This window comes from Schistocerca piceifrons, chromosome 1 (genome assembly GCF_021461385.2).
Source record: "Schistocerca piceifrons isolate TAMUIC-IGC-003096 chromosome 1, iqSchPice1.1, whole genome shotgun sequence".
In the NCBI taxonomy this organism is placed as follows: Eukaryota; Metazoa; Arthropoda; class Insecta; order Orthoptera; family Acrididae; genus Schistocerca; species Schistocerca piceifrons.
The window spans coordinates 844,415,057-844,428,658 of record NC_060138.1 but is presented as its reverse complement, the minus strand read 5'-3'; the positions used below and the strand labels follow the sequence as shown (position 1 = coordinate 844,428,658).

Here is a 13,602-nt window from a genome sequence, read left to right as displayed (position 1 = left end):
AATACTTCTCATATTGCAATAAACTTGTCATATCACCTGTGCTCATTTCGAGTCCCTCTGTCATCAAGTCTTACTATTTTGTTAAGTGGCTGGAATCTAGCTCTGCTTATGGTAGCTGAAATTCAGATTACATCACCAGAACAATCATAAACCAAAGAGAAATGAATTGTGCTCATTTTTGAGGTAGCTGTTGCTATGCACACACTAAAATTTGTTGTCTAGGTGTCAGATATTACCATAATGCAGTTATTAATTAAATAAGATATTTATTGTTAAATAAACAACTAGGTTACAATAGTATATTTACAATAATTATTCACTTTATGTTCTGAAGATGCACCCAGCAATCTGTGGTGTGGATCACATGCATTTGGGTTTTTCCTTTTACACAAATGAGATTGATGGCATGCTATACACTGTCAATTTCAACATCTTTCAGAATTCATATAATCTTTTAATGATAAAAGTTAGTAGATATTGTTCCTTCAAGACTGTAGTGACTGGTCAAAACTGTTGGCACTGAACGTACACAAAATTTTCAGTAATTGGTATTGTGTTTCAGTAATTGGTATTGTATTTACTTTGCTAAAGGCAACAAAAACAACACTATCTTTGTTACTTTGCAGTCACTATGCAAAATATCAATGACACACAATGTTTTGCTGAAATAACTGCACTATACGGGTGGTCAGTTTTACTTGCATTGCCATGATTTCCTATGTCCAGATTCATCATAGTGCTGCGCAAGGAACAAATGGGAAATTAGTGTTATACAAGAATTTCTGTTTGCATTGTAAAATACACAAATTCCATAATTCTGGAAGTTTTGACAACCAAGAGGAGTATAAGAAAATGAAAGTTACAGTTGTACATGTTTCTTTATTATTATAGTTGAGAAAAAATTCAGACTGCTCTTAATAGTGCCTAGAGTGGCACATTCTCACTTCACTAAATGCAAAAACCTGCAAATAAAAGTAAACAGATTATTTGTGGTGGCCATTTTCAAGTAGCTGTATATAAATTTCGATGTTTTACAAGAGAAATACCTTTTGCATGCTGCACATGCACTCAGATGGTGTTTCACGTTCATAACAATGCATCAGTGGATGTCCTATAGTATTACATGATTTTTCTGTTGTGTAGTGGTTCTAGATTTGAAACAGCTCATGAAAGTTTTTTATAATAAAATGAAAAGGTGCTTACACATCAACTTTTAATTTATTATTCGAAAACGATGAGTTTTCACTAATGTGAAAAGCCAGTTCTGATATATATATATATATATGAATATAATAGAGGGAAACATTCCACGTGGGAAAAATATATCTAAAAAGAAAGATGATGAAACTTACCAAACAAAAGCGCTGGCAGGTCGACAGACACACAAACAAACACAAACATACACACAAAATTCTAGCTTTCGCAACCAATGGTTGCCTCGTCAGGAAAGAGGGAAGGAGAAGGAAAGACAAAAGGATATGGGTTTTAAGGGAGAGGGTAAGGAGTCATTCCAATCCCGGGAGAGGAAAGACTTACCTTAGGGGGAAAAAAGGACAGGTATACACTCGCACACACACACATATCCATCCACACATACACAGACACAGACACAAGCAGACATTTCTGTCTGCAAGCAGACAGAAATGTCTGCTTGTGTCTGTGTCTGTGTATGTGTGGATGGATATGTGTGTGTGTGCGAGTGTATACCTGTCCTTTTTTCCCCCTAAGGTAAGTCTTTCCTCTCCCGGGATTGGAATGACTCCTTACCCTCTCCCTTAAAACCCATATCCTTCTGTCTTTCCTTCTCCTTCCCTCTTTCCTGACGAGGCAACCATTGGTTGCGAAAGCTAGAATTTTGTGTGTATGTTTGTGTTTGTTTGTGTGTCTGTCGACCTGCCAGCGCTTTTGTTATATATATATATATATATATATATATATATATATATATATATATATATATAGAGAGAGAGAGAGAGAGAGAGAGAGAGAGAGAGAGAGAGAGAGAGAGAGAGAGAATCAACACATATACAAACAATTGGCACTTTAGGCACTAAAAGAAAACACAGTGACTATATGACAAAATGGGGACTGCCCAGGTTAAGAAGGCAAAATGCCTTTGGTTGCATAAATAAAATAATTTATTAATGTGCAGCATGCAAAAAACATTCCTCTTGTTAACTACTGCAGTTTAAAAGATAACTGAATGTTAAGTGTTACAGCTCCCTTACAATAATCCCTCTTTCATTGACTCACATCCATGCTGGTTAATAACTACTAGGCTATCAGTTTCCCGGCACCATCCATGCCTGAAAATGTGGAAAGCTTGTTAATAGATTTTTGGGACAGTGTTCTAACTGGAGTCAACTGAACAGTTCTTACAGCCATCTTTAGCTCATGTCTTTAATCGATATCAGTGCACCCCTCAGTTATTTACACAGTCTCCGCAACATAAACAATTTTTTAAGTTTTTCTGTGTTTTCCCAACTTTGTCATATCAAAGTGAATCATGGGTTTTAATAAGAAACAAGAAAAACATTTACAGAGCATGAAATGAAACTTTTGGAGAGCTATTAAAGGACAGAAAGCTACAGAAATAAGAACATCAGGAAAAAACTTCACATAGACAATGTACAAAAAAGAGAGAGGAAAACAATTTTAGAAGTAGTAGTGGCAGCAGCAGTAGCAACAGTAGTAGAAGAAAAAGAGTGTCTTTATTATGTACTTTTTCTCATATCATTGTTGTCCTTGTATGTAAATACTCTCAAAAATCAAACAATGGAAAATCCAGGATGGGTTGTAACAATATTGGAGAAGGAAAGTTGCTAGTCACCATATAGCGGAGATGCTGAGTCGCAGATAGGCGCAACAAAAAGAATCTTTTTACTGTGCCTATCTGTGACTCCGCATCTCTGCTAAAAGGTGAATACTCTCAAAAAGCTACCCTCTGTCATGAACTCCATTGACCAGGATCAGCATTGAAACTTCAAAGTGAGATGTCACCTGTAGCCATGCTGTCATAATCTGATACACAAAGTTTCTCTAGCAGTGTATCCTGGTATGATACTATGGTGATTACAGCATTAAATCCTGTGAACATATTGGTGTTTCCTGGCAATGGTCAGTATGCTGAGAGAGGATATGCAGGGTGTGGTTTTCAACATGGATTTGACTCTTGTCATTAGCTACACTTGTATTTCAATTTATTTATTTCACCTCTATTTCTTAAGTCCTCTGTCACATTTCTTATATTGCTTTTGCTTTCATCTTATTGTAAAAAAAAGGAGGGGGAGTAGAGAGAGAGAGAGAGAGAGAGAGAGAGAGAGAGAGAGAGAGAGAGAGAGAGAGAATATGAGAACAAAAGAAGAAGAAGAAGAAGAAGATTGCTTTGTTTGCAGTTTTATACCTGAAGGGCATATACATCAGAAAATCAGTTTATCATAATCAGTGTATGAATTTCTTTTTGCCTTTTCTTTATAGTATAATAGCTTTGTGTCTTCAGTAGCAGCATTTGAAACCAACTATTTCAATCAGTATTCTTCATAAATCATGAAAGAGGTATTCTTCTGATGTACAGATACATTGCCTTACTGTCTGACATTCTGTAACATTTGGTTTAGATAGATTCAGAATATAGATCTTGAAGCCAGCTACGACTGAGGAGGTGCCAGATTCATTTCTCACAGGAGTTTAAAGTATTTTAATGCCTCCCGTTTATCCAAAAACACTTCCAGAAGCATACATGAATTTGATTAATTCATGGCAATTTTCCATCGTAGCTATTTCTCTTCTTCGTCCTGAAAAATCATTTGAAATGGCATTTTTTTTACATTTCCTGTGGGTAGCAGTTCATTTTGAGTAGATGTTAAACCGTAATATTTGTTTCTTCTGGAAACAGTATAATCTGACTCTTAAATAATGTGAATGCAGAGTATACATTTTCTCCTTACTGTGTATGATCTAATTTACTGTCATAAGTGATAATTTGTACATTTATTTATTTTTCATTGCTACAGGAATGCACATCATGTAAGAATATCAGATTTTGTGTGTGGTTGAGAATATAGAGGAAGAAAAGGTTGTCTATTTCTTTGTTCTTGTATCACTTTGTAGTATTACTTTCCTTCTGAAATTTGCATTTCCTTCTCTTGAAAGTTAGTATACTGTCTTGTAGTGGCGATTGAAGAGCACTGAAATTTCTTTGCAGGTTATGGATGTATATGATCTTCCGCCATTGAATCTCTCTTCAGACAGTGATGATTCAGATGAACCAAATACCAAAGATAGTAAAACTGTGACGCCTCCTCCTGCTGCTGTTTCTACTCCAGAGGTGAAAGATTCTGAAACAGAAGTAAAACCTGAGCCACCAGTTTCTGACAATGTTGTGGGTGAAGAGGAGGAACCAGCCCCTGTGCAAATAATTGATGGTATCTGGGATAATTTTAAAAACTACAAAGCAAGTCTCGAGCGCAAAGAACAAGAAGCAGCAGCTGTTGCGACGGGGTCATACAGCACTTCGCATGCCATTGAAGTAATTATGTCAGATCATGACTATTGTGTGGTTAGCAAGCCCAGTAACTTAGGAAGTGTAGATGATATTGGGTCTGTTGATGATGCATCTATTGGTGGTTTAGCAAGTGCAGAAGGACCCAATGTGAGTGATAAGACAATGGAGGGAGATAAAGATTCAGGATCGAATACAGACAGTTCACCTGAAACTATGGAAGCCACAGACAACGGAAATAGATCAAAGGTTGTAGCGGCTGACAGTGGATCTGCAGTGCCCACTAATGTTGGAAGATTAAGAGTATTAGCAGGCACTGAGAAAACATTAACTCAGTTATCAGACACAGGAAGGTTACCTGGAGGGACAACAGAGGCCACCTTGTCAGTTGCATCCGGAACCCCACCTCAACCCAGCAACCCATCTACCACTGCATCCTCTAAGAAGCGGACAAAACAGGCACGTAAGCGGCAGAAACGTGAAGGGGCTAGTTCGTCGTCTAGTTCCTCCAGTAGTGATAGTGATTCATCTAGCTGTAGTTGTGGAACAAACTGTAGTTGTAGCAGCAGCAGTTCAAGCAGCTCAGGTTCTTCTTCAAGCAGTTCAGACTCGGATAGTTCGACATCAGAAGGACGCAGACGTCAGGCTGCGAGACGAGAGAGGCGGCGTGAGAGGGCACGGAAGAAAGCTGCTGCTGCTACTGCTGCTGCTGCTGCAGCAGCTGCAGCTACAGCTGCAACAGCAGCAGCCACTGTGGCTGCTACTTCTGGTGAAGCAACAGCTGAAGTGAGCAGAACCCCAACTGCAAATTCTGTACCAGTTGCACCATGTGACACAGAACGAGGTAAGTGTTATTGAAATGTGTACATTTAAGATATATGTAGTTACTATTGTATATTCAGTTGCTTGTGTTATTCTAATTTGAATATATCATTGTAGTCCAAAATTTTTCCAGTATGTTTACTTTTTCTTCATTTTGCCAGTACTTGAAAGTTTTAGTTTGGGAGTAAAAGACAGTGATTTGGTGCTTTGTCTGGATAGTACATATTTGACTTGTTTTTCATGAATGACTTTATCTTCTTTTCTTCACATTTAAAGTGGATGAACAACTAGCCAATATTTTATATTTGGGTGATAGAATTGCTATTCCTGCCAATAGAAACACTTCAAGCAGAAAGTATTAAACCTATTCACCAGAATTCCATAATATCTCTTCGGGGAGGAAAGAAGCGTTAGTTGGGGAGGTTTGAAAGGAACATAGAGAAGGAGCAGGTCACTCAGCTTCTAGATGGAGGAAACACCTGTTGTAAAAGCATCAGAGAATGTGGATTGAAACAAGAAGAGAAGTGAAAGATGGAGTGAACAAATAAATAAGGAAAGAGAAAGAAGGAAAGAGAAGAGAAAATCTTCTTTCTGCTTCCTCCTTTCCTTGCTTTCTGTTTCTTAATAGCACTATTATTCCCACTTTCTTTTCTCTTCTGTTGTAATCCATCTTTACTTCTCACTCTGTGTGATCTATCGTTTCGAAACTGAAACTGAAGAGTGATCTTCAGTTTCTCCTACATCTTTGCCTCTCATTTTACGCACAAATAGGTTCCTCTCAGCTCAAGATCCGAATGATCTGGCGCCCTTTCTAATCTTTTCCAACCAATCCCTCTGTCTCATCTCGAGAATGATTACATAATTTTAAGCCCAGGATTAGTATTTTATACATAGTTTTTCTTAACGATACGGGGGATTCTGCCTCCTTTAAGCTAAATATTGATCAGACATTTCCTCCTTGTAATTCGTAAAATTTTCTCAATAGAAAATTGCCTTTGTTACAGTTTTCACATTGAAAAATGTTTGTTTTTAGGTTTAGACCCTGTGGCTGTGCAGGAGGTTGAGTTAATATAGGATGTAAGGTCTACCAATTATGCAGAACACCGTTTTTTTTTTTTCCAAGTTCCCAAACACGTTTCAGCACGACTGTGCCATCATGAGTGGGTTTTCGTTGTATTTAATCTGTAATGTAAACATTTTTCCTAAATGATTACAAAAATTATGTGGATATTTAGTTCAAACAATAATTCGTTTCTTTTTGTTAATACCTTTACACTTGGTGTGCATGATTGTTCAGGACCAATTGTGTATTATTTATTACACGTAGCTTGTCATCTGCAACCAAACGATGTTGATGAGTAATTTTGTTGGGAGTTAACCTATCATCTAAACGTAATTTAGTTTTTCGCGATATTTCGCACCTATATTCGTTTTTACTTATGTTTTTGTGTGGCAAGCTCTCTTACTTTCAGCATCATGGTGAGGTGTTGTGATACACATATAACACATATTTTCACAAATAAGGCCGTAAAAGCACTTTGCACCTCACCAAAACACAGCATAATTGTGTTTGTTGTGTGTCCCAGCCCAGTCAGTGTTCATTTGTTCACCAGTGAGTTCGGCGTCAAACTTAAATTTTGTTTACATTTTATCTATGTATGTGTGTGCCTCATTGCTAAAGAACACGAGGGCATCATAAAGCAGGTTTTCAACCAAGGCTTCACATCTATTTTTTTCACGGAACAGAATTACATGGATTAAATGTGTGCACCACTGCCAGTTTGTATCGATGAAATTTCAAGCCTTCATGAAGAATTTGTCTCACTATTGATCAGAAATAGCAAAAGCTGTTGTGGGTTTGCTCGCCGATCACTTGGTGGGGAATTCAAGAACATCAGCCTTACTTTCTTGATGTTTTCTGGTGCCCTGGTGGTTTCTGAAGGTCCTGGTTTCTTTTTCTGCATGTTACCAGTATTCATGAATGTGTCCACTCACAGCAATAGATTTTTGATCAGGAACAAGGCCTTGCAGGCGCAATATTGAATTGTTCCTGAATGTGTGTTAGGCTGCAATGACTGAAGGGTCATTGAAAAAGTAAATTGCTATGGTGGAAGCCTTTTCTTCTCTCACCCATTGCATTATTGCTATTAAACTCACTTAAAAAGGTGCTGCCCTTTCGAATGCACTCAACCTCACACAATAATACATAATGGCTTCTGTGTGTGTGAGAAAGTTCCTGCTCTGCACCCTGTATATACTTCAAATGCACGGAATATTTTTGTGATTCTGTGATGGAAGAAGCCTGTTTATTTTTCAGAAGATTTGACATTTTCCTCCACTCTCTCCATTTGGCTGTATTTCATATTACACGATACGAATAATCTGGAAGAGTTCATACTATAGTAATCTGTACATAAATAGTATAGGACTAAAGGGAACCACTCACTCAATAGCGAAATCATTGAGTTGTTGGTTAACTAGCTCTTCGCAGGGAGGCAGCTGTTTTCTGGTTAGAAATTCCGGAGGGAAGTATGGCAGATGCATGGTCCAGACACGTGATGCATGGGTACTGTAGCTGGTGGGATATAGCATGCGGTAAAGTGTCATGGAGATTTATCCTTGCCACACATTGTTATCTTCCGGAACCCTCCTGGTATCAATCTCCTTTAACCTACTATCCACACATCTTCCGCCTAACAGTTTCCCATTCCCCATCCCAGTCCACATCTCCTGGCCACTTTCGAGTGCCGCACCCCACTGGCTCCGTTACCTGTTTATCATTTGCCTAGCCTGCGCACCTGCTGCCCTTCCTTCCTGCATTCTTTAGACAGCAAACCTGCTGAAAGCTAGCAGGTTTTCTTTCTCTTTTGTGCGTGCCTGTGCATGAGCCAGTGCTTCTGCTATTCAGTGACTGGTCTTCTTTGCTCCTGAAGTGTTAACATTATACCATAACTTTTCTATATAATCTAAGGAATTATTCAAACACCAACAGATTGGCACACATTCATTGTGTGAACTCCTTTTGTTTTGTGCCCCTTACATTTTTATTAATTTTGTAGTCTTCAGAAATTGTCTTCACTAATGTGTCAGGAATGCCTGGTCTTGAGCAGCCTAAATTTAATAAAAATAGTTGATTTTCCATTTCTCATTGGACTTGCTCACTGTCAAAATAGTGACTGTAGAATAACTCTCCCATTTGCTCATGTAAAGACTAATAAACTAATGAGATAGTATCTAAAGAAATGCTGGTGTTTTTTGCTTGATACGCAGGAAACATTCCTATACTATTAACCCTATTTGGTAATCGATCTCAATGTTAAGTAGGGTTTCACAGCACTCGTTTACTTTCTTGTTGGTATCAATTTTTTTAGGACCTAAGCTGTAGTGTTGGATATAATTTTCTGCATAACATTTTATTTTCCTTGAAACATAGTTAAGAGGTCATGAAGATACTTGGTTAAAAAGTTGACAGTGAGAGAACCCTAATAATTTGATCAGAAAATACGCATTCAGTTTTGAAATTAGACCTGTTTTGTAGTAAACATTTTGAACAATGCGTAAGAGTTTGTAATGTAAACACCTACACCTGAAGTTTCTAACAATTTCTTAAACTGTATAAGATGAACCACGAGGCAAAAAGTTGTCTCAAAACCAGATGTTACAAAGCAAACATGAAATACTTATACATTCTCCTCACTATCCATAAAAACATTATTGTACTGTCATAGTCACTGGAAATCCATCAGCAACAAAAAATAAGAAATGACTAATGTTGGCCATTAATTTAGTCAGTCTATGCATTTCATTTATAACTTTTAGACAAAAACAACCATGCCATGTTTTACATGTCGTAAGTTGATTATAGCTATATTGTGCAGATACAGCTGCAACTACATTTTTCTGCAACATTCCCTAACTATGTTTTTATATTGATCTTTATCACACAGAACATGCAGATGGCGTAATTCATGAGTCTGATCTCGACACGGATGAGACTGAGACAGATGAGGATTTCTACGACCAGCATCCTCAGCGACAAGCCAATAGACTACTTGCTGAGAAAAGAAACCGCTTGATGTTACTGGCAGCTGTTGCTCCAGCCAGCAATGGAACTGCTCAGTTGGCACAACAACTACAAGAACTGAATCAGCAACAGCAGCAGCATCAGCATCAAGAACAGCATCAGTACCAGAGGCAAGAAGAGGTACAGCAGCAGCAGCAACACCACCACCACCATCACCACCACCACCAACAACAACAAGATGACCAACAGCAGATACAGCAAGTGCCACCACAGCAGACATTGCAACAGATGCAGCCACAACAACATGTAAGAATAGGATCTGGTACTGTTTCAGGAGATTCAAGGAAAGTCAGGACCAGGAAAAGGAAGCGTGCTGTGCTTGCAGATGCGAGAACAGGGTCAACGTCTTTAGCTGCCAGTTCAGAGATGGCTGTGCGACCTTTGGGTACATTGCCATCGACCACATATCGGGACTCATCTGGTGTTGTCACTCAGACTCCTATATCTGAAAGCACTTCTGTAACGTCTACAACTTCTGCAGTTCGGACAACTGGAGGCAGTGGTTCAGAGGGTGAAAATAAAAGACTGTCAAAGAGGCGACGTGTACCAAAGCGCTTCTATGGAGATTCTAGTGATGAGGACGGGGAGACACCTGTGACACCACAACCAAAATGGCGTAAGACTGGTAGTGGTGGTGGTGGTGGTGGTAGCAGTGCATCTGTTGTTTCCGTTGGTGCCCCACATACGCCATCTCATGTACCTGAACCACCGCATCTTCCAATCAGACAACAGGTATTCCATTTTTCATTCTAACTACTCAATAAGTAAGGAAATATATCTTTTAAATTCTTTGAATTCCATGTGTTAATTCTCTCTCTCTCTCTCTCTCTCTCTCTCTCCCCCCTCTATCTCTCTCCCTCTCTCCCTCCCTCCCTCCCTCCCTCCCTCCCTCCCTCCCTCCCTCCCCCACCCTCTCTCCCCTCCCTCCTCCATTTCCCTTTGCCCCAGCCACCCAGCCTCTCACAGCAGCCTAAGTTCAGATTGTGAGTTTAGATATTTGATCTAAAGCTACATTCACTGTTTTCTAGAATCAGGAATCTTCATGCTTCAGACCTGTTAATTTTGTATCACTGTAAACTCTGCTGCATAAATGCCTGGTTATAGATTTTTTATGCCTCATCTATCATTTTTTAAGTCAGTGTATGTCATTTGGTTCCCTGCCCGGTGCATGTCTTTCAATTTGTGCAACTTTGGCAGTTTGTGCATCAGTTTTTCTGTTTATTAAATCAAACAGTTACTCACTTGCCATCAAAAGCAGAGAGAAACTATTCCAGACCATCGAGCCAGTGATATGGTCATACTACATTGACTCACATAGTGTTTATTACAACATTAGCACCATTTAGTGTTTTTTTTTTTGTTCAATAAAAACACACTGGCTATGTGAATTTTCCAAGCACAGTAGACCTCATTAAGAGTTTACTTTTTTTTTGCTTCACCAAGCTCTTTATTTGCACCCTGTCATTTACTTTTTATTCACTTAGTAAAAGTGGTTGGAATGTCCGTTCACCAACCCATTATCCACATTTTTTTTTAAATTTGTCATAGAAACAACCTTTTCTGCAATTAGTTTTAGAGAACTGCAGCTGGTTATGTCTTTCAATCAGCTCCTATAACATCTTGATTGAATTTCTAGGAAGTATTGCTTATGGGTTTGGATTTGTGTGTGTGTGTTTGAAGATTCCTTGTCCTTCTGAGAATCTTTTGTAATTCTAGACTGCACTGCTGAGCAATTTAGTAGCTGTGCAACAAAAATATTATGTTGTCTGATACTTAGGTGTATTGTACTTGTTTAAAAAGATTAAGTTACAAATTAGTTTTGAGGTTTTTTTCTCTTTAATCTTTCATTTTAATGTACAGATGAAGAAACTTTGTAACACTTCAGATTAATTACTGGGTAAGTTAGTGTTTATTCAGGTGATTTAGCGTTTTTTCTGTTGCCAGGAAATCAGGCTTTTTATGTTACTGAGGCACTAAAAGGGAGCCAAAGTAATTGGTTATTATGAAAGTTTCAGCTAGTATCAAAAAATTATTATCCATTGCTATAGACAGTCAAGGCAGTGGAGCTTGCACATTCCAGATATAGTCAGTGGCAGAGACCTGTTCCTTCTGAGGTTGTTCTAAATCGGGGCTTAACAACTTGCTGATGAGTTGAGCAGAGCAGTTACGGCGTGTTGAGGAGTGAGGGAAATGTGCACACATCATGTGGTCTCAACAACTCAGGAGACATGCTAACAGGGAGGATCACTTTTGACACTGGTGCCCTCTAATAGCAGCAATGGGAAGTTGGCATTGTGTAGCACTGACACCATCTTTGCACTCCAATCTGCAGTGCATTGTACAGAAAATATGGGTTAACAAAATGTATAGTGTATCATAAAATGCTGAGTACTCTCAGGAAGTTCAGTTTACAAAGGCATTACACATCTTACCACATCAAAGAATACACAGATGCAAAATGTGAAGGGCCTGAGCATGTATATGGAGTTTTAAATCTTAAAAGGAGCTCTTTGAAGAGTAGGAAAAAGTTAATGTGTAATTTGGATGAGCTACAGAACTGCACTACTTTTAGCAAAGTCCTTGCACTCTTTCACAAATGGTGATTTAATGAAAGAATACTGTTCTGCTTGTGTTTATATGTCTTTTGTACTTTGGTAATCATTGTTGCCACAACTGTGTTGTGGTCACTGATACCAGTATTGATGTGGACATCCCCAAAGAGATCAGGTCTATTTTTTGCCATTAGATCCAATATGTTTTCATCATGAGTGGGGTTCCTATCTATCTGTTCTAGGTAGTTTTCAGAGAAGGCATGTAGCAAAGTTTCACAGGATGTCTTATCATTCCCCACCACTAACAAAACTGTATTTTTCTCAGATAATTGTTGGATGATTAAAAGTCTCTGCTGATGATTACAGTATGACTGGGGGAAATATGTACAAGTGAACTGAGGTTTTCTCTAAACTATTCGGTTACATCAGGAGATGAGTCTGGTGGGCAATAGAAGGATCCAGTTATCACTGTATGCCCACCCATGATCCTGAGTCTTGCCCAAGCAGTCGTACATGCTGCCTGAATTTCTGTCTCAGTGGATTTGAGTTTGTCTGCTGCGACAGATACACCACCTCCGTTTCCCATTTGCCTATCCTTTCGATGTACCCTTAAATTTTCCCTAAAAATCTCACTGCTGTCAATTTCGGTTTTCAACCAGCTTTCTGTATGTAGTATTATGTGAGCCTCACTGCTTTCTAAGAGTGGTTCAAACTCTGGCACTCTGCTGAAAATGCTTTGGAAGTTTACCATTAGGGTTTGAATACTGTCATCTGTGGTAAGCATTTCTTTCGATCCTACCCTGGTACTTCTAGGTTTCCTACAGCTATCATTATCTGGATTGGATGGGAAGTTGCTTGATCTAAAAGAACTTTTTTGTGCACCCCACGCACAGTCGGTTACATGAGTAGCAGCCTCTGATGTGAAGTGTGCACCTGACCTATCTTGGGGGACCCTACAGTTCGCAACTCTATGGCCCAAGTCCAGGAAGTTGCAGCCTAGCTTGTCACATAACTTTCGAAGTATCTGGTTCAGTCCTTCCACTTGACTCAGAGCCAAATGGCAATGATCAGTTCTGTGGACAGTGCTGCAAATTGTGAGAGCTTCGTTGAAACTCAACATGCAAGGCTGGTCTTCTCAACCTTATCTGCCAGTTTCTGGAATTACCAAAGGATGACCCCAGAGCCCAGATGACAGGCATTGTTCGTTCCAATGTGTCCCACAATCTGCAGTTGGTTGCACCTTGTTAACTAAGTGTTAAGGCCAAAATAGCCTTTTCAACATTTTGAGTGAGCCCCCGAGGCATATGCACTTAGTGTGCCTGGTATCCTGTCCTATCCCTTGCTGCCATTTCCCTAAGAGGTACATCATTCGCCATACATTTGAACTGCTGATGATTAATAGATCACTACCCTTTTGCGTTGCCTCCTTCTGACACCGGACAAAAGAGGTTTTCCCCAAGACAGATGAGGTGAGTTCCACTGGCTCAGTTTCAGTGAAAGACAGCACCTCAAATTTGTTGGTTAGGGGGATCAGTTCAGTACAACACTCTTGAGTCCTTCCTGGTCCCTGTCCACCCTGAATGCCTAGATCTATCGTTGGCACACCACTTACAATCAAGTGGGTGGGTAAAGACAGATCCTGT

The 13,602-nt window shown here is 39.2% G+C and overlaps 1 protein-coding gene across 1 annotated transcript in view; it reads left to right on the top strand.

Annotated features, from left to right (window-relative positions):
- The window catches only part of LOC124715327, a 57,208-nt gene that overhangs the window by 22,308 nt on the left and 21,298 nt on the right, over positions 1-13,602 (top strand). Inside the window, exons 2-3 of the mRNA XM_047243090.1 lie at positions 4,205-5,345; positions 9,271-10,139. Of these exons, the coding sequence (XP_047099046.1) occupies positions 4,205-5,345; positions 9,271-10,139 (2,010 nt within the window). The remainder of the gene's footprint in view (positions 1-4,204; positions 5,346-9,270; positions 10,140-13,602) is intronic.